The sequence below is a fragment of the Homalodisca vitripennis genome, chromosome 3 (genome assembly GCF_021130785.1).
Source record: "Homalodisca vitripennis isolate AUS2020 chromosome 3, UT_GWSS_2.1, whole genome shotgun sequence".
Classification (NCBI taxonomy): domain Eukaryota; kingdom Metazoa; phylum Arthropoda; class Insecta; order Hemiptera; family Cicadellidae; genus Homalodisca; species Homalodisca vitripennis.
In genome coordinates, this window is record NC_060209.1 from 17,306,972 (window position 1) to 17,334,967 (window position 27,996).

The 27,996-nt window shown below is 32.1% G+C and overlaps 1 protein-coding gene across 1 annotated transcript; it reads left to right on the forward strand.

Moving 5' to 3' along the window:
* Positions 1-27,996, forward strand: LOC124356646 (equilibrative nucleoside transporter 1). The gene is made up of 11 exons (XM_046807772.1): positions 1-615; positions 5,240-5,321; positions 6,262-6,422; positions 7,142-7,236; positions 12,497-12,547; positions 15,467-15,699; positions 16,638-16,736; positions 18,140-18,254; positions 20,852-20,937; positions 23,278-23,474; positions 25,043-27,996. Exons 1-11 carry the CDS (start codon positions 449-451, stop codon positions 25,152-25,154), a joined length of 1,398 nt encoding a protein of 465 aa, XP_046663728.1. The 5' UTR covers positions 1-448; the 3' UTR covers positions 25,155-27,996.

A 27,996-nucleotide genomic window follows, 5' to 3' on the forward strand; every position in this document is an offset into this window, starting at 1 on the left:
TACGCTGTTGACGAACAGATGGATTAATTCTCTGAATGTCTTGTTTGTCTCTGAATCTCGTCTTCTTTTGTTAGCAGACAGCAGTGTAGTTCAATTTTACGAATCGACTAGCTCCTGTTGTCAAACAAAGTACTGTAAACACAAAGAATGAGTTTGTGGTTCATGTCATGTCTGAATTTATGTTCCGTGAAAGTAAAATAATGAAGCTTTGAGTAACTCGAGGAAGCATTTGATGATTCAAGAGTCTTATTCATTCATTAATATGCATTGTATTCTTTATTAAGAGAGTATGGAGATGCCTTTTTAGTTACGTAACAAATACACAAGTAAAGATAGGTGTAGAGAGAAAAACCAGTCAATCTTGTTGTTAGTCACACATTTTTCTTTACAAGGTCATACTCCCAACGGTTGTATTATAAACTTGGTTGACATTTATTCAGGAAGCACAATGGACACTGCAACAAATACTAGGCCTTTACTTCAACAAAGTGAAACGGACAGTGATTTTGAAGATGATTTACAAGTTGACAGGTCTCTTGAAAATTTAGACAGTGAAGTGGTTGTAGTTACAAAGGATACAAAGCCTTTATTCAAATCAAGGGAACCAAATGACAGGTAAGCTGGCAACAATACTAAATTGAAATGGATTTTGGTTTAGTTTTAAAAATAGCAATGTAAGGTGGAGTTGCAAACTTAATTATCAATTGCTGGTGTTCTATGTCAATGTTCTTTTATGTATTAGCGTAGCGCCTACTTTTGTTTTATTTATAAAAACAAGCATTGATTAGGCTACACATAAATTTTATTCTGCCCTAGCAGTTTATTTTTAATAGGCTACCTAATTTAACAATTGTGTGCTTAATGGCTGGTAATACCTAATTTAATAATTGTGTGCTTAATGTGGCAAAAGACAAGTTCCGCGTTGTTAACCTATTGCTATAATCCTCCTGAAGAAAACAATGGCTGCAGTATGATAAGTGTCCAACACTTGAATGGAATCAAATATCGATTAGGAGGCTGCAGTATAATAAGCGTTCAACACTCAAGTGATTGATAATATCGAATCATCAATTAGAACGATTTAAATGCTGTCAGACATGTTTGTTTACCCTGGTAAGTAATTGTAACTGACCAAACTTATTCTAAAGAAAGTTGTATTGTTTTATATAATCTAAAATGAATATATTTCTGGAACATATAAAACTATAGCTTCACTATATTACAATTTTAAAAGTCAATAACGTAATTCAGTTCAGCATTATTGTTCCAAAGTAAGTGAAACAAAGTTAAACCATGTGTGTAGTATTTGAGTATTGGCTGCTAAAGACGGGATATACTATTATTTGTCAATACTTTACAAAATAACATGTTGAGGTATTACATTCCTGTGACCTGTTACCGTGGTAGCATGTTAGTTTACAAAACTTGAACTAACTCTCTACAATGTAACATAGACTGATAAACTAATAAATTTAATTTTGACTAGGGCCTATACGACACAATTATTGGGTACTAAGATGTCCCTCTACTATTTGTTATTAGGCTATACATAGGTTATTAGGCTGTATGTATTATAAATATAAAAAGTTTAAGATAACCTTAACAAGCATTCACCTGATCTGAAAGTATTATCTCGAGGGATGTGTTTCTTGTTTCTCCAGAAGTGCAGGGCACCATCGAAGCCCGCACTGATGGCCAGGGGCATTTCTGATCGGTATTTTTCCGACTTCAGATCACGTCCCAGAGTATCCCAACTTCTCCGACATCAGATCACGTTGGAAGTCAGCAGGGAGATGGTTGTAAAGCTTAGTAGTATTTTGCAACGGGAATTCTTGATGTGTGTCTATGTAGTCTTGTTTCTTTTTGGAGTCCTAATTTATCAACATGGAGTATGACTGCCTGTACGTGAATTGATATTACTGTTTTAATTTTGAGGTTTTACATTCTTCTTTGCAACTGTTTCGTACTTTAATGATCTTATAGCTGACTTGTGTATGATGTACAGGCCCAAGCACCAATCCTTGTGGTACTCCTATTACAGTTGAATGTAATTTTGACTTTACTGTTTGAGTAACACCATTTTCAATATAATTGAGCTCTACCAGTTGACTCCGTCCTTTGAGATAGCTTTCAGACCAGTTAGCGGTTTGCGGGACTTCTAGTGCCTCTAACTTGTCAAGAATAATATCATCGCTAAGGCAATAAAACGCTGTCAAAGAGAACAGCAGTGGTGTATTTGTCTTTGCCAATGTGATCAATAATAAATTCCACCAGGTCTTTTAGAGCTGTAGCTGTAAATCTACCTTTTAGACAACCATGTTGGCAGTCAGTGAGAAGGTAGAGTTGAGTTAAGTGGTCTATGAGCCTTTTAAGTATAATTTTCTCAAAGATTTTGGAACAGGTGAGAATGAAGGAAATGGGATGATAGTTACTGAGTTTGGTGGAGACACCTTTCGTCAGTTTGGGTATACTATTGATACTTTGAGTGCGGATGGGAAGATGCTGATTCTGATGTATTTATTGATAATATCCACAAGAGGAGCAATGATAGTTTCAGCACAGTGTTTTACTAGCTTAGCAGAGATTTCATCTAGACCACTGGAGGCTGTACTCTTAAAGGAGGAGATAATCTCTTCAACTTCCTGCACAATTGTATTTGTTAAGATAAGCTTTATCAGTCTGTGTTAGTCTGGGTTTTGTGACTATTAGTTTGTGGGTTTAGGTTGCTAGCTGCTCTTAATGTGTCCCCTGCTATATTTGAAAAATAGTTGTTGAATTCTTCGGCAATGTCTTCAGGTTCCTATATAGGTTTTCTTTCAGTAATTGATATTATGGATGGATTCTTATTCTCCCCTCTTTTTATAGCCTTCTTGCTGTTCACTATCTCCCAATCTGCTTTTGATTTGTTGCTGGATTGCTGTATATCTTTTTCAGCACTCTCTTGTCTTAATTTTCTCAATATTAGGCCATATTGCTTCTTTTTTTTATTAATGAACCTGTCTCTCTTAAGCTCTAATTCATACCTCTGAAGCAACTGTAGAGAGTATTGCTTTAGTTGGTTAACTTCCTGTCATTGTAGTTTGTAAGGCTTTTGTTTTTTTCTCTGCCTAATTTTCTTTAATGGGCATGCAGCATTTATTTCCATTGTCAGGGGATTTCAAAAATTGTATAAGCCCCATCAGCTGACATTTTTGAGTAGACTTCAATCCACGTCGAGATTGTTAACATTTATTTGTCTTCTGATTTGGGATATCTGTCTAGATTGCTCCGAAGTACAGACTGTCCAGCACACAGAGTTATGTTTTATGGTCTGATAGACCTGTGTCCAGTATGTGCACCCTGAGGCTATCTATGGGGACATTTTTTTTACCAGGAGTGCAGGGTGGCGCTGATCCCTGTCTGATAACCAGGGGCATTTCGGTTTAGGCTTTCTAACGTGATTTGAACTTGAATTTAAGTACTATCTCGAGAATGTTATTCTTTATTTTTGCCAGAAGTGTAGGGTGGTGCCAGACACCACCGAAGCTCGCACTGATGGCCAGGGGCATTTCCGACATAATTTCAGTTATTATTTAGACTTTCCTCCCTTTTGTATCTATTGCACTACTCTCTTTTACATATTTTATTTTCTTATTTTGAGTTGAAATTTTAACAAATAGTGTGAAGTGGCTAAAGTAAATATTAACCATAAAAGGGAGGAAAGACTAAATAAATAATAACTGAAATTATATTAGAAATGCCTCTGGCTATAAGTGTGGGCTTCAGTAGAACCTTTCACCCCGCACTCCTAGCAAAAAAACATCGGTAATTCTAAGCAATATATGGGTCAACCTCGATTTTTCTCATATTACAATATAATGTTACAATAGTCAATTAGAAAAGGAAATGACTAGAATTTCTTGCCGGAAAGCAGTTATAGGGAGCAGGCAACCGCCAGACGGTCATATATTGCTTAGAGTTACCTATTAGTGATCAGGGGCACTGACGTGATCTGGGCTTCAAATTTGGAACTACTCGAGTTAATTTTTTTTTCTAAAAGAGCAAGCAGCGCGAAGTGCTGCGCAGCGGGCAGGCATCGTGAGTGATCCTTATTTTTATTAAAAATGTCTGATACATTGTTATTACATATTACAATATAATGCTGGTAATGTATGTAAAACAATTTTAAACACATAATTACATGCTGGAAAGCAAAGTAAACCAATATAATCCGCCCAATACAAAATCTCCGTAAAAATCTGGTAAAGGAATCTGTGTCATTCCTTTGGCCTGAATCAATTCAGTATATACGAAGATCACGCACGATGCTTGCCCGCTGCGCAGCGCTTCGCGCTGCTTGCTCTTCTAGAAAAAAAATTAACTCGAGTAGTTCCAAATTTGAAGCCCAGATCACGTCAGTGCCCCTGATCACTAATAGGTAATTCTCGCGGTTGCCTGCTCCTTATAACTGCTGTCCAGCAAGAAATTCTAGTCATTTCCTTTTCTAATTGACTATTGGAACATTATATTGTAATATGAGTTGCCTGCTCCCTATAACTGCTTTCCGGCAAGAAATTCTAGTCATTTCCTTTTCTAATTGACTATTGTAACATTATATTGTAATATGTGAAAAATCGAGGTTGACCCATATATTGCTTAGAATTACCAAAACATACTCGAGATGGTACCTAAATTCGAGCTCAGATCCCGTGAATGCTCGTTTCCACCCTACCCAAAGTTTGTTCAACGTGATTATATGTCAAAAAAGTGACCCACCCATGGGCCAACCAGCCAACACAAGAATTAAAGTCATAATATTTCAATCATATTTAGATTTTAAGAAAATAATAAAGAAATAAAAATAACAGAAACTTACAGAATATTTAATGAAGAGGCCGACCCGCCTAAAACAATAAAACAACAGTTTATCCTCAGCTAGAACAAAGAAGGAAAACGCGTTTAAAACTCCATTTAGGTCTTAAAAAGACACAATTTCCAAATTGTTCATTGGAACGCAATCTAATACTTGACGGAACAACCACTGCACATATAATTCACAGGTTGTACCTTTTCACTACTTGTAGAAGGTAACTCCATTGTTCTATATAGAATCTTCCAAACTGAAGAAAACCCAAATACGAAATGGCTAATGGTGATGTCAAAACACAAAGAACGTTTTTATTTTGAAATCACTACACAGCAGTAAGAAATAAATTGTGCTTTTTAATATTAAAGGTGATTTAAACTTTTCTGTTTTCAGATTCAATGCAGTCTACATAACATTTTATCTACTTGGGACTACAGTTTTATTGCCATGGTTTTTCTTTATTACAGCAGAAGAGGTAAGTTATGAGTATTGGTTATATTTATTGTATTTAACACATAATTCTATAACATTACTACTCGTTACAGAAATATTGATCAAACTGCTAGTAAAGTTGCTGTTGATAATATAAAATTGCATGAGCAAATAAATTTCACATATATTTCTAATTAAGAAAGCATTTTTTATTCATTAGTTTGCTAATCTCATCTAGTTTGAGGTCTGGTACTCTGGCATTAAAGATCTCACTCATAGGATTGAGTTTTTTTGTGGTAGGTCAAGGAAAAGCACTTTTAACAAACAGTGCTTAAGAACTCCAGCAAAATACAATAATTATTTATTTGATAGTTACATTCACTGAAAATAGATTTTAAAGTTATCAATGAAAATTCTTTATATGCAAGAACAGTAATTAGCAGAACCAGATTATAGTATAAAGGTAAAGCATCAATACTACAAACAAGCTTTGTACATAGGGAATCTTATTTTTGATCTTACTGTTATATTGAGGTGTTATGTTACAGCATTTTTCTAAATTAATAATGGGTTTTAACAATGAATTATAATAAAATCTGTTTATCAGACATAAAATCAATTACAGAACTTTTCAGTGGATATACACTAATTTATTTTATTACTCTTTTAGAACTTGGATTGAAATTAACTATCCAAACACTTTTTGATCACTATCTTATCAAGCTCCACTGGTGGCTATGTCTGAATGACTGTGGTATAGAAAAGAAATAAAACTTGTAAAAAGCTGGGTGATCTGTGATTATAATAAATATAGCCTAATCAAATATTAATTACTGAATCAGAAATGTATTAGACACTTTATTTGAATCCACGAGATATGAAATTCATAGGTTTCTGTAAATATTGCATTTCAAGATTGATGGTATTTGTGTATTCATAGAGAGAAAGCAAAGAGAGTAAATAATTCATTGTTTTTGTTTTAGTACTGGATGTACAAATTCCGCAAATTACCAGGAAATCTTACATCAATCATAGGAACAGAAGAAAAAACCGACCTCCAAGCATCCTTCAACTCCTATATCAGCATAGCTTCTACAGTGCCGAGCACAATATTTCTCATCATTTACCCGATGTGCAGTCACAAGTTAGTGAACCGATTATAGCTAAGTGCACTTTATAGGCAAATCATAGCTCATGTGATTATGAGTCATGAATTAATTATAGAAAAATGTTGTTATATAAAAGTGGTTGTGTAATCTGGAAAGCCTTGAATTACTGACGAAAGGCCAGTGATTACATTAGAAAATGGAAGGAGTTTTGTATAATTTGTACAGTTATAGAAATAAAGGTTAAAATAAGGAAATTGTAGTTTTTCGTGTGATATAAACTGTGTCTTTCACAATAAAAATGTTATGTACAAAAACTAAATTATATTAAATTAATTATTATGTTGGAAACCTTGTTACTTACATTAAATTTTTTTTATCAGAGGTGGACTTATGTTGTGCTTATTATGGGAGTTTAAAAAACAACATCAGTTATTAAATACAAGTCATATATTATATAAAATATAACACAAATAAAGCTAACAAAGTTAATTTAGGTACTGGAAAAATAGTACTGTGACATTTTTTTCAGAACTGTTGTCTTAATTTTTATATACACATTGAGACAAAATGATAATGAAAATCAGAAAATAAAAAGTAGAATGGAAAGTATTGAGATCAATTTAATATTTCATCTAATTCAATGATTGTCTTACTACTACAATAAGAAAGTACTGTATGAGAAATAATAAATAGTTGAAGTTTGAAAACCTGCATAGATATAGATAGTTGTATATATAATTTCATACTGTTTCAGAATTCCATTGAATGTACGGATGGTTGGGTCATTCGCCTCTTTGTTGGTTTTCTTCATCGTGACCACAGTTTTTGTGGAAATCAACACTGACCAATGTAAGTCGTACATCCATTTTTCACGATACTTTTTTGGCTCTAAAACAAGCTCTTGAATGAATCAAAGTTATCATCCTCTCCTGCTTTATCTAGAGATTGTAAACAATATTTTGTGTGATTTTGCTTTCAGAATTGTGTAATTCATTCGCTACGGTGCCTTACAGTTGTTGAGTGTTGTGAGGTTTTTTAATAGCAAAAAGTATGCTACATGGGTTACCATGCCAATCATTTTTTTAGTATTTTGAGAACGCAAACAAAAAATTGAAGGAAAATGAGATGATCTTGTATTTAGTTCATCAACTGAAACTTGTTCCTGAATTTTATGTAATACACGAGGGTTGGTTTTTAATTCAGCCTTCGATCTCACGCCATGACAACCAGACACGTGAAAGATCTGCGGTGTACGCAGTAATTGATCATGCGTCTTCCCCACTACATTTGTCACTGTTGAATTCAAGTAGTCAGTTTGCAATGAGCTGCAGGCCCATGAACATGGCCGCTGTGCATGGTTTGCACTATTTCCTTAAGTTTATATTTAAGTTGCAAATTGACGACTGTCATGCATTTTGTAAAATGTCAATGACAATAAAGATTTCTGATTCTGAATCATGTGAAAAGTTTAAAGATGGCCGAATGTCAAATTCAAGGATCAATTCGAGAAATGTCAAAGCTGAAGAAGCCATTTGGTGATTTTTGTGGGTGTCAGTCAACATCTTTGGCTTTCTACACCAATCACGTACAATATTACTCATAATGTTTTCTTCGTAAAACACAGAACATTCTCCGATGAATTTCCGCTGCACTATTCCCTTCTGCTTGCAAAAAAAAGCTCCTCAATTCAAATTTGGCGGGAGAATCAGTAGAGGTAGCCATGTTTATGTGACTGCAGCTCTGCGCAAACTAGCTTCTTGAACTCGGTAGTGACAAAGTGTTGTAGCGGGGAAGATGCACAATCGACTACTGCCCACACCGCAGTCCTGCCATGTGTCTGGCCGTCATGGCGTGAGATTGGAGGTTGCAAAAAACAACCGTTGTATACAGATAATTTATGGTTCTCTAATTTAAATACCTGACTTATAATAAAGTTGCTATAGGGTCCTATAATGCAGGTACTTTAAGGTTCTACAATTCACATACTTTTGAAGAACTTACTAGATACTTACTTGGAGGTCCTATAATATACTTGAAAGTCTTATGACACGAAGTGTCTCTAATCCAGATTCTGAAAGGTCCTATTTTTCAAATACTTGAAGTTTGGGTTTTGAATATGGTCTCAGATTAGGAAAAATGTTTCTTAGTCTCAATAAGAAGCAGGTTTTCTGTGCGAGTTGAACAGTTCAATGACATGGAATATTGCATAGTTGACCGGACACTCATGAATATTGTTGAATTGGAATTTAGCGTTTGAAAATTTGATTTAATCAATTCACCAATATAACCAATATATTCACATCCATGTTTTATAATATATACTACAAACTGTAGGAGTTCCTTAATTGAACTTTTGTTTACTGAACCATTAAATCAACAATTAGTGCAGTCATTGAAGCGAAAAATACGGTCTTACCTCCGAATTTTTTTTACTGTGAACCGATTTGCATGAAATTTTGGAATTAGGCTCATCTTACCCCTTAACTTCTAAAGTGAAAATGATCTGAACTCCGCCTATATTTTTAAGGTGTGTTAAACTACCCCTTAACCCATTGCGGGATCAACGACGTGAGGGTGACGCGGAGCGAGGCGTGGACCAAAAGCACAATGACGTGACCCTCACGCGGATGACATGGTACGGATGACTCATTTGTTTTGAGCGCTTATCGCTGTTATAAGCCTCGGAGATATTTATAGTCCGTTTTCCTGGACTGGCTTCCTATCTTATCTCTGGTAACCGTCCACAAATACTCCCCCTCGTTATCGTCAATAACGTTATTATTTGCGACAAATTGTTTTTTGTCTAAAGTTTACAGTCGTGGCGTTCGATTTTCCTTTGCCTCGTGTGCGTGTACGTAAATAAAATAGGTGACAATTTACGATCATCTGAATTAGATAGACTATTATTAGAAAATGGAAGTGATGAAAGTGATACCGATAATGTTATTGAGGATGGAGACGGTTTCTATCACGCGTATTTGTCCACGTTTTCATAAATACGCGGATACTAATATTGACTATCACACCAAAATCCACTACTAAGACAAAAGACAGTCTCAGTACAGTGTAAATATTTAGTAAATATTAGATTAGTTGTTTCTTGAAGTGACAGTTTTATTAGAACATTTTTTTATTGTGTAAAACATTTGATCCGTCCTACATCAAGCAGCTACAACACGCAAAAAACGTTAGTAAAAATGTTACGTACCTGTATTTTTTTTACATTTTTATTCTAGTATAATATGATCTGTATAATTTTTATATAACATAAATAACAACATAAACAAACAAAACATGTATAATTAGCGAGCGCGCTAAGCAGGCAGGTAGACGTGCAAACACTGCGGGTGCTGCGTTGTAATACGGATTAATTCGTACTCTAAGGCCCGCGCGCGCGCCGTTTTCACGATCCGCAATGGGTTAATGGAAAAATCGACATTGAGCCATTTTATCGCTAGAAAACTTGTTTAATAGTACTATAACGTTTTTTATAACGTTTTTTTTTTTTATAAGTGGTGAAATTGTAAAGTGTTTTCTAACACAATTACCTCATATTAAAATCATTTTCAACCCTTGAAAATCTTACAACCCCTGCAAACAACCCCTAACATGAAAAAAATCACAAAAAATACTTTGGTATGACATAAAAAGATGTAAGTAATAGAGTAAGTAATATTTTGTATTCTCTATAATAATTATCAAATTTTTAACCCCCCTTCAACCCTTTAAATCTACCTCTTGATAAAAAAAATTGTTAAAAAATTGTTTTGATAAAATGAAAAGGGATTTAAATATTATTACACACTCTCGAAAATGATTATCATATTCTTAAGCTTTTCTACCTTTAAAACTACCTCTAAATTAAAACAGTAAATATATATGATTTACATATTTAAAAATAATTTAATTTAGAGTAAAAAATGTCCATTTATTGAATAAAATAGTTACAAATTATATAAAATTCACTCAAATGTGTTATATATTACATATAGGAACGTTGGTATGTATTCATGCCTACGTTTCAAAAATATATGAGCCATATTATGTATATATATATACACATTACAATAGTTTTGGAATCTCTATTATACTGCGTACTTTTCACATTGCTCCAAATATTCACAGTCCGAAATTTTCAGTTACTAAGCAGAAAAAATATGATAAGTTTTTTTTGACCATAACTCCTTCAATTTTCATGCTATCACAATTTATCAAAAACCATTGTAAAGGTAATTAAGAGAGCTACAACATCCTTTATTTGCAATACATAGTAAAAAACCTTTTTCTCAAACGGTGAAGGGTTAAAAGGGCTTAGAGAGGCTGCGATTGCGCTGCCACGCGCTCTGTAAACAATCATATATCCGTCAATTTTCGTTTGAAAGAAAAATCAAAAAATCCAAATTGTTTGTCAGAAATATACCTAAATTTTTTATCCCTACACTTTTATACGTATATGTCGTCATTTCTGAGATACTATGAAAAAAGTGTGGTTTTTTTTTTAATTTGAATTTTTTTTTAATCGTGACTTTTTTTGAAAAATATGTGTCCTGAAGCAGCCAAACTGATACAATCTATCAAACTCTTCTTAATAAAGTTGATTCTTGGCGGAATACTATTAATTTTAATTTTGGTGGAAATGGCACTTATGAAACCCATTGATTTAAAAGAAAAAACATTAGATGCTCTTCTTATTTGCAATACAGCTCACTTATTTTACGTGCAAAAGACTTATAATAGTGCTCATTTTAAAGCTTATTTCAAGCACTATAAAAATCTTTTTTATTAGAATGCCTAAAATGCATCTGCTCGCCGCTAGATGGCATTCACCACATCGATTAAATTTCAAACAAAATAAAAAACGGCTTTGATTTTTAATATCTAGCTTAATATTGCACTTACAGTACTTTATAAAAAACCAAATGGTTTCATTGTTTTACCTGCTACAATTATGTTCTTTATAAAAATTTTCGATAAAACGTATATTTTTGGAGATATTTGGAAAAAACCGATGAAAAACGTGAAAAAATTGCGCATTTTCAATTGCCAATAACTTGAAAAATATTGGATTTTTCGAAAAACATTATAGATGAATTTTTTGCTTAAAATTAGGCCTTATATCGATATCCGAGGTTATTTTTTAAAAAATAAATTCACCCCCGAGAAGGGGTGGCAACCACCCTCCAGGGTGGTTGCGGAGTTCAAATCATTTTCACTTTTGAAGTTAAGGGTAAGATTGACCTAATTCCAAACTTGTTTGCAATTCGGTTCACAGTAAAAAAAATTCGGAGCAATAATGCTTCAATGACTGCACTAAATATTTGGTAGAAACAGTAGATCTTGGCTAGTATCTAAGTTGTATGTTATTTACCATTGTTGATCTCCCTAGTTTATAATATATTTACTACTGTAGGATTTCCTTAACTGCTGTTGTTTACTGAACTATTATATCAACAATATTTGGTAGAAACATATATCTAAGAAAGAGATATCTTGACTAGTATCTAAGTTGCATGTCATTTACCCATCACTCTTTCATCGTTTATTCATTTATATGCCTTGAGATTCATCTTTATTTTGATATCTCAAGCAGATAATTTATCAGTGGTATGCCTAAAAAAGATAGGTTAGATAAAAGATGGATGATTTGGTCATAAAATTACTGTTACATAATTATATTAACTTAATTATAAACCATTTTAGTACTACAGCCACTGGAATAATGTCATAACCAAAACACATAGCCTATTTTGCTAAGAGAAAAGACATAGACGACAGTTGCTTGTACACCTACCGTCCTATAGAAATTGAGTAAAAAGTTTTTGTTACAATTATTTATAATACGACTCTAGAATTAATCATTCACAAAATACGAAATTGGTTTCTTTGTCCTTCTATTGCGTGTTTATATGAATTTGGAGCAATATTTCATAGTAAAATGCTGATTAGTAACAAGACTTGATCCAACAGCAATTGGATTGTTTTACAGCTGGTCAAGGTTAAGCATAGTTTCCGAACCACTAACATTGGCCATGTAGAAGGCTCTAAACAAGATTGTTAAGACTGTTATTCGTCTTAAAAAACAATGTTAAGATGATATTTTCTGTTTCAGGGCAAGACACGTTTTTCTTGCTGACCATTGTTATTGTGGTTCTTCTTAATAGTAAGTACCCAAGTTAACTAACCAACTCAAGTGTTAACAAACTGATGTGCTTATAATTTTGGTGGTCTTTGTATAAAAATGTACATAAAATAATGTTGCATGTCATTGTCACTTCGGTGTTATATCGTGGTTAAGAAGAGAGGTATCAGTATTGGCTGAAGAGATGGTGCTGTTTAAATACTGATGTTCACTTATTAGATATTTCCCAAAGGCAGAAAAGAATAAGTTTTTGAGAAATCTCACATTGTTGCCTATCAATGCTTATTTTCAGGAAGCAGAATATATTGTGCCGTCTACATCAAAATTATGTAAAAGTGGCTAGATAAGAGAAATTAAAAGTTGTACAAAACCATTTTATAAGAATTATTTCTCACAAACAATAAGACGTGACAGTTCTTTGCCAATTTTTGCCAAACTTAAAATACTACCTTTGCAGCATCTATTCATATTTAAGGTACTTAGGCTATTTTTACATTAAAAGTGGTAATTTAAGAACAACAGGCCTAAATTACGGTACTAGTAGTATAGTCCAGAGAATGTTTCGACTGCCAAAAGTGAATAAATCAATCCTAAAGCAGTCTTTTATGTATAATAGTCTGAAACTTCTCAATAAATTGCCATATGATTTGAAAATTGCCGTTGCGTTGAGTTTTGTTATAGGAAATTAAGAGAGTTTTTACTGTCAATAGAGGATTGTTTGTTCTTTTTCAACTCAAATTACTTGTAAAAATAAAGAATAAATAAGTAAAACTAACTAAAACCATGTAAATAAACAAGTGTTATATTTTAAGTTTGTTGTAGTGTTGTGTAATTTATTTTAGTATTATTATTTTTAATCTTGTACTAATTATTTTTGTGTATAAAGTTTATTTTAATTACATTTAAAATGCTAACCATGTTTTATTTTTAGTTTATTTTCAACAGAGAAACATATTTTTTGTTACATATAAAGGAAATTTAGTAGTGTGTAAATAAATAAAAGTATTTTTAGAATGAAAGGTAGTAAGTTGTACTTCAAGAAGAGTTTAGTTCAGTTTTAAGTTTAAGTTAGTAGTGTTTTAGAGCAATAGTAGTGGTAAGCCTTATCAGATGTGCCTGATGTGGACAAGCCACAGAAAGAGCAGCCCAGCTGAAACAATGGAACCTTTATCTGAACACAGATAAGATACTTGTGATTTAAGTACTCTCACTGGCCACACTACTTGTAAAAGTGGTCAACCTTTTTAAAGATTGTATCTTGATAATAACTGAACATGTTGCTGTTGGAATAAATTCAATTGAATTCAGTATTAATCATGAAACCATAACCCTGCATAAGTTAGACAATGAAAATCTCTTTTGGTTTGTTTTTTTGGAAAACATTTAGATGTATAGTTCCAATAGATGGGTTTTCACTCATTAAAAACATATAAAATACGAAAAATTATTGATTTTACAGAGATAAGCATGTGTTACAGATTAGTTGTAATATTAAAATTAATGAGAGGAAAGTACGCTGTTGCACAAGTAGTTTAAAACAATAATTAATTAATAACATACTGGCACCTGTTAAATAATACCAACATTCTAATTAATGTTTGATCTTATGGCTTGGAAATTAAAAAAAATGGTTGATTAATGAAAATTAAAATATTTTAGCTTTTACAAAAAAAAAAACTTTTCACACCCCCATCACCAGTAAAAGAAGGACCAGCTGTGTCAGTCTCTAATGATATCTGTCACTAGTTCATAATATTTGGTACTTCAAAATATGGTGTTTTTTTTTCAAGTTTATAATTTTATGTTAGTGCAAGAAACAGTTTTAAAACTTTATGTCCATGTGTGAGTTTGTGTTTTTGCTGTGCGATGTGTGAGATTTTTTCAGCCAGTGAATGTTCCAAACCAACGTGGATTAATGTATTGTTTGTGAGTGTTATAATTAAATAAATATAATTATGAATATATTACATATTATATACAATATATATAGTACAAATGGGGTTGTGTGATGACATGCCTTGACTTAACCTGATTTTAGAGACTAATTCTTACTATTTTTGAAGTGTAGCTATTAACATTAAATGACTCATGGAAAATTCAAAACTTCATTGGATTCTATTGATGAGAAGCATGAGGCTTCTGATTGCGTGCTTGGAAGGATAAATGTTTTATTGCAAATACTGAAGTATATTAACCCTTCGCACGCCACTAATAAATCCATTAACTTTTCTATAACGCCAAGACAAGCAAAAAAATTGTATTTCTTTAAGTTCAAAGCTAATATTTCTTATAACTACTGTAAACTATAAAATATAAAAGCTAAAAAAGTATAAACAGGGTATTTTACTTAAAATTAGTGTATTTATTGATAAAAGTAAAAAAGAACCATTTATTTCAAATAAATTTTAATTTCATTGTAAAATGTTTAAAAGTTTAATTACATTTTACAATAAAACAAGATAAATATTTCAAACTAATCACAACACTACCACACAATGAAGAACTATAACGAGAGATGCACTTATATGTAGTAGATGCGCTCTCGTGACAACCATGAAAGCAGTAATACACGCCACGGATATGTTTGGTTATGGCTTTGTAGGAGACACAGAACTGACAAGCAGGTGGTCGGAAGTAGACAAAGGGCACTCCCCTCCCCCTGCCGCAGAGTGAAGGTCATTTATAAATACTTCCTTGGCAACCACGATAAGCACAAAGCGAAGCATGCACTGGTCATTTCGAAAGCCTTTTTTTTAACTAAAATCTCTCCATGAGACATAATCTATAATATCGGTTATAACTGTATTTGTTGTTTTGGTCAAAGTCTACCATTCTAATATACGCGTCTGCAGAGTGAGAAGGATTAATGCGTTTTTAATTCATACTTGTTATAGGAACACTGAACAACCGCAGTTAATTAATATCTGATGAATGTTACAGTTGCCAGTGCCATCCTACAAAGTGCACTGTTCGGCATCGTGGGACGGTTCCCCGCACGCTACATCACTGCCACTGTGAGTGGACAGGCACTGGGTGGCGTGTTGGCAGCACTGGCTGAGATCGTGTCGCTCTGGGTGGGCGCTTCGCCCGTCAGAAGTGCTCTAGTCTACTTCGTCATGGCTGACACGTTCATCCTTATCGCTATGTTTGGCTACCTGCTCGTCTCTAAGACAGTAAGTCCTCAGTCAGCTGGTGATTGGTAGAAAACATCCAAATAGGTGAAAATCCAATATAAAAACCTAAATGCAATTTTTCCTATTTTAGATCACTCGTATTTATTTAAAAGTCAAATAGTTATCAGCAAATTTATGTGCAGTGGTAGAAAACAACTAAGTAGGTGAAATAAAAATAAATAAAACTTTTCCTTTATCAGATCACTCTTAGTTATTTAATTAGTTATCAAAACATTTATGAGCAATCATTTTAAAAGTGTGTTATTTGTTAAATCTTGATTCATACAGCACATCAAAGATGAAATATTGAAGAGATGAAATGTTGAAGATTTATACACTCTGACACCACGGTAGATATACATCTGACTAATAGTACCTGTGCCATCTTCTTAGACTCAGTAAAAACAGTTGTAAAAATTGACAGTGACAACTGAGCAAATCCTCTGCTTCTATATTACTATGAGTGGAGTGTAATATCTATTATTGTTGTTTGTTTTTCTCATTGACCTAGATTCAGTGTGTCCAGTTTTAGATCATTTAATTTTTGAAATGGACATGTCAGTAGTTAATAGTGTTGAGCCAAACTTGATGCTTACACCATCTGGTGGGAGATTCTACAAGGAGATTCTGCAAGACACTGTACACTTTTACTGTGGAATTATGATTGTGCCCCTTATATTAGGAAAAGAAACTTGGTTTTAAACTTTTAAGAAGCTGAACCAATCAGAGATGATTCTTTAAGTTATTAGGTTACATATAAAAAGTGCTGTAAAATAAAATTTTTCAAAAATAAAAACTCAAACATATACATTGGCCCTGTAAACATGTAGCCTAGTGGAATAAGTAAGTTTAAGAATGTTTGTAGAGTTTCGTGTAAACTGTATTGTTGTAATTTTTGTTTTAGTTTGTTGAAACTGACATTTAAATTTTGTTTCCAGGTATTCTTCAAGTATTATCTTATGGACTCTGTGGACTATGGTCCTGTCAATGAACCTCCAATTGTTAGACAACTCAACTATGGGGCTATACTCAAAAAGGTAACTGACTACAATATTTTCTTATATTCAACCAGAAGATGTTCAAAACTATATATACACATAGAGTATATGTAAAACAAATTCCATCATGACAAAATATTTTTGAACCATCCTAGTACCATTGTAGTAAAATAAAAACACACACACACACACACACAAAATTATCCAATAATTTTTAATCCATGAGGCCTTTCAAAATTCAAAGATGCTATAGTCAGGTGCTAATTCAAACAATTTGAAAAGTTATAAAAATTCTTACAATTTGGCATTTTTTTATGTTGAAAGGACCTCATGGTTAAAGTTAAAAATGATTGGACAGTTGTGTTTTTATTTTATTACAGTAGATTTTCTAATAAGAAGACACTGTTTCTCCTTCAACATCATAATATTGTTTGTTTCCAAATGTAACATGCTCGAAATGCTTGCAAGTTCTGTCTAAAACTGGAAGCATTTGAGATAAACAATGCAGAATGTCTGTTGTGTACCATTAATGTATTATTCTATGAAAGTGTTAAAACGTTGAATTCTGAGTAGTTCCAATATAATTTTTTTCACTTTTTTATAATTTGTTATTCAAAGAAATCAAGTAAAAAATGTCACAAAATTCAATTTTAATAAAAGAAGTTAAAAATCCACAGTTAAAACTATAAATTTACTTTATGGTAATAACATTGAATAATAACCACTAGTAAAGATTATTCAAATTACTGGATATAATTAATTTATTGTTAGTTACAATGTGAAAATAAACAAATATATAAATAAACAATGTTCGAGAACCAGATGGATTGTATATTCTACCAGTATGTCCAGTTTGATAGGCCTACTTAAAGGGCAAGATGATTGCCCACAGACCAATAAACTAAAGGCCAAAGGACTCTCTCATCACACATTTCTGTATACTATAATATAGTATAGTATAATATACTATAATATAATACTATAATAACAATTTATGTTAGTGTATCAAACCACCATAATTAACAAAATTCCATAAAACACTGGTACTCATGGGAGTGCTGGCTGTCCTATAGAAGGAAAATCGGAATTAATTGTTTTAAATCCACCACTTAAACGGATCAAGGTGGTAATAAACATTTAAAAGATAAGCTATACAATGCTAATAAACATTGGAAATCTGTGCACTTAATTCTTAGTTAAACTATAAAAACGTGTACGTGTTTTCCGAATTTTCAAACAGTCACACAACTTTTCCCTGACTCAGAATTCAGTGCTTTCAAATGTTAGGAAAATTATGTGGTCAATAGCTTGCCGTTTCAGAGCTGATCGCAATATCAAGCAAATCACTTTTTATTACAGATTTATATTTGCTTCAAATAATATAGGAAGAAAAATCCCATTAACTTGTTTTTTTTAAGTTTAGCTTACGCTACGTGTTCCAGATCTGGGTGCAAGGCATGTCGGTGTGGTTCTGTTTCGTGGTGACTCTCTCGCTCTACCCGGCCATCACTGCTCTAGTCACCCCCGAGTTTGAGGACTGCAACTCTGATTGGAATCGTAAGTTACTTTATTGTTTTGTTTTTACTGAATATCAACTATCCAGGTGTAGGGCATTGTCAACCAAATGTCAATTGAATAGGCAGTGTTTTTTTTCCCCAAAACGAGGATAAATTATGAATAGCCCACATAACATAATGAACTATGTTTGTCATAAATACAAAGATTTTCATAATATTTATGGAATTTTAGAAATGTATTATTATTGTGGTTGGTTTTCAAAAAGTATTTTTTTTTTTAACAAATTTTGTATGTTGTACTGAAGGTTTTTCATTGAAATTAACTTTTATATTTCCAATGTTTTTTGGATGTCTAGGCAAACATTTTTCTTGCATGTACAAGACACTATAAATTATAATAAATCTGTTTAAAATAAACGTAGGTTCACATCAGAATGTGACTAATGTTATAAATAACAAAACTCTAAATTTGTCTAGGAATGTAATGACACTATTGACATTAGGTATTGGCAATTTGAATTTTTAGCATAGTAAATATAGATCTTAAAACTATAGAGAAATGTAACTTAACCCATTGGCCTTGTATCACGGAACGGTTCCGTGACAGCTAGTCTGGGCTCAAAATTTATATCACGGAACCGTTCCGTGACAAGTACAGCGCCATCTAAATAATTTTTTTTACTACTTTTTCAACCAAATGTTAGTATAAATTAGACTAATATTGTTGTAACACATAAGAAAAATTGCAATACTACAATTAATTGAAATTTAAATGAATGATAAGTTACTATAAGCATATTAGTGTACCACAAGAGAAAAAAATCAATATTCTTGGAATTTTCAGTATTTAGAAAAAACATTTATTCTGACAAACTATATATATATATATATATAACACATATTCTAGTATTGCTAGGTAGAGAAATACATTTCAAATAAAATAAAAGCAACAATGGGGTATTTTAATTTTATATTATTTGAGTAAAAAAAAAAATAAATTTTTTAATTTAAAAAATTCTAAAACTATTTAGTTTGTACAGCATTATTATTTTTAAATTATGAACCAAATATATTACTATCTATTTATTATTAAAGCCCATTTCATGTTAATCCAAAAAGATATAAAATATAACCAAATAACTTGAAAAATAAATTTTTTATAAACATATAACAAAACTCTTACGTTTTTAGCATTTTTAATAGGATAACTCCAGTTGAGCTGATAGTAAAAATATGTATAAGCCAATGGGTTAACACAGTGTTAACTTAAAATAATTCTTTGTGCAGGCATTATTTTTGAGTGGAATGTATTACTAAATAAATATTTTCGGACATGGTACTAGCTAATTTGTGGTCGAACTTAACAGTAATCTAGAATTCCAGCCAGTAACCAAAATAAAAAGTTGTAAAACATGATGGAAACAAAATGTGACCCAACTTTAAATTAACAAAAATAGAGCTTGACTTAATTGCAATAAAACTTGGCCTGACATTCGTGTGGCTTGTTAATCTTTGTGAGAGCTGAAGACTCAATTATAAATAGTTATGGTAGCTGTACAGTTATGACAGATTGTTGTATAAATATATGGCCAGTTTGGGCCACAAGATTCAGAGATTTTCAGATGTGTATAATAAAATTGTTGTGTCATTACTGAATACTTTTTATTTTTAAATGGAGAATTTTTTCCTAGATAACCCTTGTATTTGATAAAATAATATATGTGGTAACAGTTGACATTTCCATGGGTGTGAATTAAATTAACATAACACAATACAAGCCAAACGAATGGAACTGTTGTTCTTAGTTACACTTAATATAATTGATAGTTTTTAAATATTATTTATTACAAAGCATTTCTTAAAGCATTTAGATTAAAGTGGCAACATATGTTTTGATAAATAAATTTCAAGTTGTTTGATACCATTGGTTTAATCAATAATTTCAGTATCTAAATTTAAATTGGTTTTCTCATATCAAATGGCCATTACTAAATATATTATTAAATTTGTAAATAACAATACATTTTTAAAATCGCAAAGTACTGCATTTTTCCTCAATAAACTAACTTAGCCTTTGATAGTGAATTGTATTATTAATTATCTAAGTACGTATTTAAATTTTTATCTACATCACATATACTGTTATATATTTTTGATGAAAATTATTTGTAACTCAAGTATAATATCAATTTAAGATGTGCATATTTACTCACTAATTATTTTTTTTTCTTCTCTATTAACTAACGAAATAAAAGTATTATGATATTAATGGATAAAAGAAAAATTTCAACTATTCTTACTATCATACTTTAGGAGAAAAAGTAATTATGTTATAGTCAAACTTGTTATACATGATATCAACAACTGTTCACATCGACCTACATTCAGTTAATCTCTGCTGGGAGATTTTTATACTTGTAATATTTAGTTAATACATAAATAAAGTATAGCTTGGAAATAGTTTATAGGTTTTTAATAATTGTTTCCATGATGACACATAGAAATATAATCAAAACTTGGTAAAGTAATATTGACGTTATAACAGAATTTGAACAATCACAATAAGCGTCTATATTAATAATATTATACTGCACTATTTCTCAATTAGTTACATGGGTCCATGTTGTATGTTCCCAGAGATCTATTTTGTGCCTGTAGTGGCGTACCTGTTGCTGAGCGTCATGGACTATTTGGGCAGAATCTTTTCTGGGCTCTTGGAATGGGTGAGTGATTACAACAAATAAATAATCGGGTAGCTGGAATGAAGTAGGCCTATTGCTTTTTATTTTTTATTTCGTCTACTTGTTTAAATGTGCTAATAATTTAACCCTTTTAGCACCAAGCATATTGGGCAGGTCGCGTCACATAACGCCAGAGTTAGTTACTGGTGTGGGCTGTCCCATCGGGCGCTGCGGCATAGCTGCTGGGTGTTTCACCGTCACGCCAGAGCAATTTTACGAATTATGGCATACATACATATAAATTGTTCTCATTTCGCTAAATTTTCTGATAAACTAATGATTTTTATCTCATTTTTTTGTTACTAATAGGAGAACAATGACGTATAATGGAATTTATGAAATGTTGATCTGTTAAAATTGTATACCTTTAATCCATTGCGGATCACTGACGAGCTGGGCTCGTCACGCAGCGGCCGGGCCTAACGGCACGGTGACGAGCTCAGGTCGCAAAAGCGGTCTGCTTTTAAATTTCCCTCCAAATAGTTCTGTTAATGTCTGATAGATCGGGCGACCGTCTTCACTTGTCTACTAAGAGTGTTTAACAACGGTCTACGTTTAGAGTTTTCAAAAGTTTTATAAATATCCTACAGATCGCAGTTGTATGTTGAAGTTGAAAAATCATTCATATGAGTTTACTCTCTGCTTTTTAGCGCTTCTGATCGGGTGTTTTCCTCATTTGTTATTATAATACTTTTGAGGATAGTGACACAACTAAACGACGCAAATGTTCATGTTGGTGGGTTTAGTCTAGACAATGGCCCGGATGTTGCAATCGATTCGCCCGAGCCGCTTTATTTAGACTATGATTCAGACATCATCCCTGCCACGCCGTAACCTTGCTCGCGTGTTATCGTTCCTACATCACGGATACACCAGCAGGCCCATGTTCCATCTGAACGAATACCTTCGCAGCTGAATTATCTAGTATACAATAGCGAGCGAAACGATGTGGCGCACCATTGCTGTTCGTGCGGCCGCTGCCCGTGAATTAATTCGCGCCCGCTGGTGCCCGCGCGCCAAAACAATACGATCCGTAATGGGTTAAAAGTTTGATACTTTTTTTGTGTAAATTAAGAGCTCAATAAATGCCTAACAAAAATATTTACTCAACAAACCTCTGTATTATAGTGTAATATATTTAAATGAGAAAGACCTGTGAAAAATTGGTAAACTAATACTCACAATTTACAAATTTTTATATTTATTAGTAAACAAAATACAAAACTGACCTTTACCTTAAAAACGCATGTGTCTCATGTGTATTTTGTTTGAATATTATATGAATATCTATGAATGCAGTGCTACTTGCTATTGTACGTTTTACATAAAATGCATAAATCAGTACTAATTTTATTGATATTAGTCAATAAATGGTTGTGTACTGCATGAAAGTGTTGAGAGCCTAAATAAAGGCTCTTGGCGTCTTGTGACTTAACAGGTGAGCCTATATATTGGCTCTTGGCGCTTATTATGATGCTGTAATGTTTTTTGTTACTAGTTTTAATAAATAATACTAACAATAATATACTTGTTTACTAAATTTAGATGCATATCTAGTTTTGTTTTAGCCCAAGTCATAAATAGAACCATTACAAACAATAAACAATCTAACAATTGACTTATTTTCTCAGGGTAAATATAATTTTTTTTACTTTATTCTTCCTTTCTAATAAGTTTCTTTTTACTATGGTTCAAAACAATTACGCTTTTGGTTACTACATTTCAAATTGATAGTTGCTGTTTTGTATAGTTGGGTTTTAGACAGGTTTTCAAATTTTCACACATATATTTTCAGTTTCTTTGTATATATTCCAAAAAACCTATATTAAAAAAAAAACATAAATATACGCATATAATGTTTTACAACTTTTGACTATCTTGAAGTTATAAGTTCTGGGATTTAAAATATTTTCAAACCATGATCCCATGCAATTAATGTAAAAAAATCCAAAAATTAAGGTAAATTATAATATATTACAAAAATACACCCATTATAAATTCAAGTTATCTGAACAGAATGTTATTCTCCACTCTTATCAGCAAAAAAAGAAAAACAATGTATAATACATCATATTTGCTGTTATATATGTATTTTTTTTTTAATAAAAAGGAAAATACACAAAACCGGCCTGCCATTACAATTGAATCACTGCCACTACTAGGGTTTAAAGGCAAAGTTAGACACCCTTTTTTATGTGTTATATTGTTTATAAAAATGAAGAAGAAACTAACCACAAAATAGAAATGGCTTATCCACATCTTCTGTTTCATCCAAGACAATGTTATACGTAGAGTTCAATGTATTTGTGGGTGGTTTTTCAGCCAAAACAAGGGTGGTTGGTGAGCTTGCTCAGTTTCTTGCGGATCATTTTCTTCCCTCTGCTCTTGCTGTGTAACGCACAGCCCAGGCATCACCTCCCTGTCCTCATACACGCAGACTACTGGTTCATCTTGATCGTGGTTGTCTTTGGATTCACAAACGGCTACATGGTCAACACCACCATGATCAGTGCACCAAAGTAAGTATCAGTGCTCATATTCTTATGGTAATTGTAAAATCATGGTTAAAGAGGCATGGAATCCATCATCCCAGTGAATGTAACTGTAGTTGATCGATTGCACAGTACTGAAATTGCCTATTTTTAAAATAAGGAATACAATTTTTTTTTACAAAATTCATTTCAAGATGCCTGAACCATTTTTAATGACTGTGAAAATTTAAGTTTCAAGAAACTTTATGCAGTCCTGCCAAAAATTGTTAGACAAGAAGACATTCTTTTAAAATATTGTTTGGAAGTTAATACTCATTAAAAACTCAAAAAGAGATGAATATGCCAAACTACAAAGATGTTTCTAATTGCTATCTATAACTTCTACCATTTCAAAAGCAAATTGGGAAGCAAGAGTGTACACATTACGCATTAATACTGTGTTCGGGTCATTTACAGTATGATTAATCCTTTTAACCCTGGCTATTATATCAAGTAAGGTGCCAGAGATTCCAAGCCATTTTAGACAAAATGTAAGGTTTTTTAAAAACTCATCTCAGCTATATTTTAAGATATCAAGCTAGTTCTATTTTTATGTTTTACTTCTTAATAAATATAGTTTACAGAAATATAAAAATACGAGTAATATCTTGAAAATTACATTTTTTAAATACATATACATAAATAAAATATTCTAAAAAAATTTAATTTCAAGTTTGAGGATGAAAACCGTATAGCCAAAAAATATTTGACACAAAAATACCCATTTATTTTATGTTAAATTTAATCCTTAATATAAGGAAACAAAAATTATAGGCCACTTTATTTACAAGTGGAGTAACAATCCATTTTTGTAAAGACATGTCATTTTTCCTTTTTGTAATTTCTGGCCAAGTCAATGTAATACAAGCTTTGAAATTCACAGTACTTAAAATAAACATAGAACCAAATTACTTCTGGCAATATAATTAAAACTATTTGTAACCTAAATTTTTTAAAAAGTTTGAACAATATTTACACCACTACAAAATGTTTTAGCACTTGTGGTCACCGAAACAACTGGGGTGAATTCCTTTTTGGTAACGTACACAAAAATACCTTGCTTTTTTTCTTTTATCCCCACACTGTGTGCTTTGAATGCTACACACAACAATTCCTTTCCTTTCTTCCTGGCAGATGTTCTTCCTACGTTACACCGTTTTAACCTAAAACCGTGAAGAAAACAGAATATTCACAACATGTGAAATACAGCTGTCTGCAACAAGCGTGAGCAGTCAGTCGAGCTGAACTGCAATTTCTGAGTCATAGACTGACAAATTCCAAGTCAAAGCCTTACAAACTAATGTATTTCGATGCAATACATCTTTGTGCACAGAATTTTAAAGCATTTGGTAAAACAGGTGGTCAGTAAAATAATAAAAAGTGCATGTCCGCAACTATACAAATGCCGGGAGTTGACACCATTTTTACAACGTCCGTATAATACAGACGTCGGAGTTAAAAGCGTTAATTTATCTGCCTTGATCTCTTATTTGTGATCAGACAGTTGAAGGATAGCACATCATATAATATGTCTTATTGTATCTCCATTTTTACAGACTTGTGGAGGCATATGAGCAGGAGACTGCATCGTCGATGATGGCTGCATTCCTGGGAGTGGGCCTGGCCTGTGGCTCATTCCTCAGCCTGTTTCTTGTCAAGCTACTCTAAGAAGATGTGTCATTGTCACGTATCATGTCAGATGATCTCTACTCTACTCAATTCATCTTCAATGTTATTGAAATGCTTGTGATATTTTATTACTGTAGGACTATTCTAATTTTTATGTTGACTTAATTTTTGGAATAATTTTGTCATTTATTTTTAAGGTAAAATAATATTTAACAGTTAAATATTTCACCCTGTCTATACAGAAGTACAATTTTTTAAGTTATTAACTAGGTAAATAATATTTAAGTCGTATTTACTTGATATAGTTTAGAATTTTTTTGCCATTTATTGAGTTTGATGGAAAAGTGCTGATTTTACTATAAAGAAAGATCTGAAAATCACTGTAGATTTGTGATTGTAGTTTAATTTGGTTGCAGAAATGTTTTAATATTGAACATAGGACAGTCATACTTCATTATAATTTGTACCAGAATTGTTTAGGTTTTATAATCTAATATTTAATACTTATCTGTTCAGAAAGGTAATTTTTATGTTGCATTATTTTGTTTTAAAAGAAACAAAAGGTTCTATTATTTTAAAAGAGTGAATTATCAGTCAGTCTAACCTGCACAATAATATTCTGATGATATTCGATGTTGGGTTGCAATATCCCAGATGATCACCAGATCTTCCCACCATGATGTGGGTACAGTCACATACTCTTTGTGTGATTTACTGTATGTTTTCTGAACGTAATCCAATGTACGTATATTTGTTTGCAATATATGTTGAGATGTATCAGTAATTTATCATACAATAATAAATATTAATCAGTGTCGGGCACAGGTGACCATAAAACTATTTTGGTGTAGGGTGCTCTAAGTGTTCAATGTTTATTGTTGTAATTTCCTAAGACAAATATTTATTACTCACTATCAATAATTTAAATAACAACTTAGTTACTTTTATATTATTTTATAACGTTTATGCATGTGTATTTTATATTTTTATTAGGTCTATATAATTGAATAATATCCGTCAAGATGAATGTAAACAATTATTATTTTATAGTTGTAATAATAATTGTTGCTGTTTTCATGTTGTCATCAAATATGTACCACTCACTGTATATGTTATATTCCATTACAAGCGGTTTTGGGTACAAAGTTTTTATTACGTCACTTCAATTTTCAATCAATTTTAATTTCAAGTATAAATGGTTACCATTTTCTGAATGACAAGGATTTTTTTTCAATTCAATTTTACGTAAGATTTATCCTTAATTTTATATTTTTTCTTAATTCTTTCTGATAATATTCTCTACACAATGGAACCAGCTTAAGTTTTCCGCATACAATATTTTCCTGCCTATAATGTCCATTTGTTGTTTCACTGGATAAAATCAGGCAATGTTAGTGCAAAAAAAGACTGTAATGTTTTCCCGCAAATCACTGGTTTTAGCTCTGCATGTTATGTGTTATATATGTTTTACGTAGAAGGTTACATGGCAGCATGCCGCCCACCCCCGAGGGTGCCATGACCACCGCCGGGGTTACATCAGGGGAGCAGGATGGGAAACTAATCTGGAAAAACTCTCTGTCGCATATAAAGATTCCCGCTTATAGCGGTGATGCAGGCTGTCAAAGTGGGAAAACGTAATATGTGGGTTTCACTGTACTAATCTTCATTGAACAAATTGCCTGTGTATTAGGCTTTCCATTTCCAGTGTTGTTTCTTGTGTAGCTAACACACTCCTTTCAATTTATCATTCATTTCACCATTTTATCATAGATAATCCATTATTTTGTAAATGTTTTTAACAATTGATGTATTTTCTGTCCAAAGTGGCATTTAATTATTATTTCCATGTCGTGTTCATTTAATTCCTGCCATTTTCATTATATTATGATTGTGTTCATTTTTTTATTTTATGTACGGTATGTTTAATTTTTTTATCAGTGTAATATTGTTTTCTGCTATATTATTTGGATACTACAATTTTAATTTATGTAAAATGATTACAAACGGTGAAAATTTTACTTGTATTGTATTAATATACTGTATCAATGTGCAAAGATGTTTTGTAATTAATTTATTTTTATTCTTTACAATAATTAAACATTTTTTTATATATATTTTGGAATAGATTAGAACGTTTACGTACTATTAAGAAGTACTAAAATTATAAAGATTACAAAACAGATTTTAACAGGAAAAATTATTTATGAACAGAAAAATCTTTAAAAATAAATGTTTAAAAAGTGAAACATTTTGCTCTTTAATCTTTTTCTTGTTGGAAATCATTTATTTCTTGAGTTGTACATTTTTAAACTTATGGTATACAAATGTTCACTTAGTCTAATTTCTATATTGTTAATCAAACTCTTCATTTTGATTGAATAGACTGTGCATCAAATATTGTGTTATACAATTTTTTCATATAATATTCATCTGAGTTGTGTACTTATTAGTTGAAAATATGGTTAGTTTTTTAATGTTGGTGTTCATTTTTTATTTGATCATATATCTTACTAGTACAAATGTTATTTTTGCTTAATACACTAGAGATCTGATTATCCAAACATGAGGGGAACAAATCTCTTTTGGAGACTTAAATTTCAAAATCCAGAAACCTACTGCCTCGTGTTAATGTGTGCTAGTGATAACAAACCACTTTCACATTTCATGTGCATTTCCTTCATTCAAATAAATTTTACAAAACTGTTTTGCCGAAAGCCGATACAATGTGTATACAGTAAAATCCTTCCTGACCCAGCTGGGATCACTTCTGGCTGGTTTATACATACCAGTTGAACCTACCACTGGGCACAGCAAAAACCGATGTGCCACTTTAATCTGGGCAACCTTATGGATGTCCAGTAGCGGCACATCACTAACCGCA

What these genes read in the sequence shown, in the direction of transcription:
- LOC124356646 (XM_046807772.1), top strand. Translation starts at nt 449, where the DNA reads ATGGACACTGCAACAAATACTAGGCCTTTACTTCAACAAAGTGAAACG. An exon ending in GGAAATCAACACTGACCAAT is followed by an intron (nt 7,237 to 12,496) that starts GTAAGTCGTACA and finishes TTTCTGTTTCAG; the next exon opens with GGCAAGACACGTTTTTCTTG. An exon ending in CTGCAACTCTGATTGGAATC is followed by an intron (nt 18,255 to 20,851) that starts GTAAGTTACTTT and finishes GTATGTTCCCAG; the next exon opens with AGATCTATTTTGTGCCTGTA.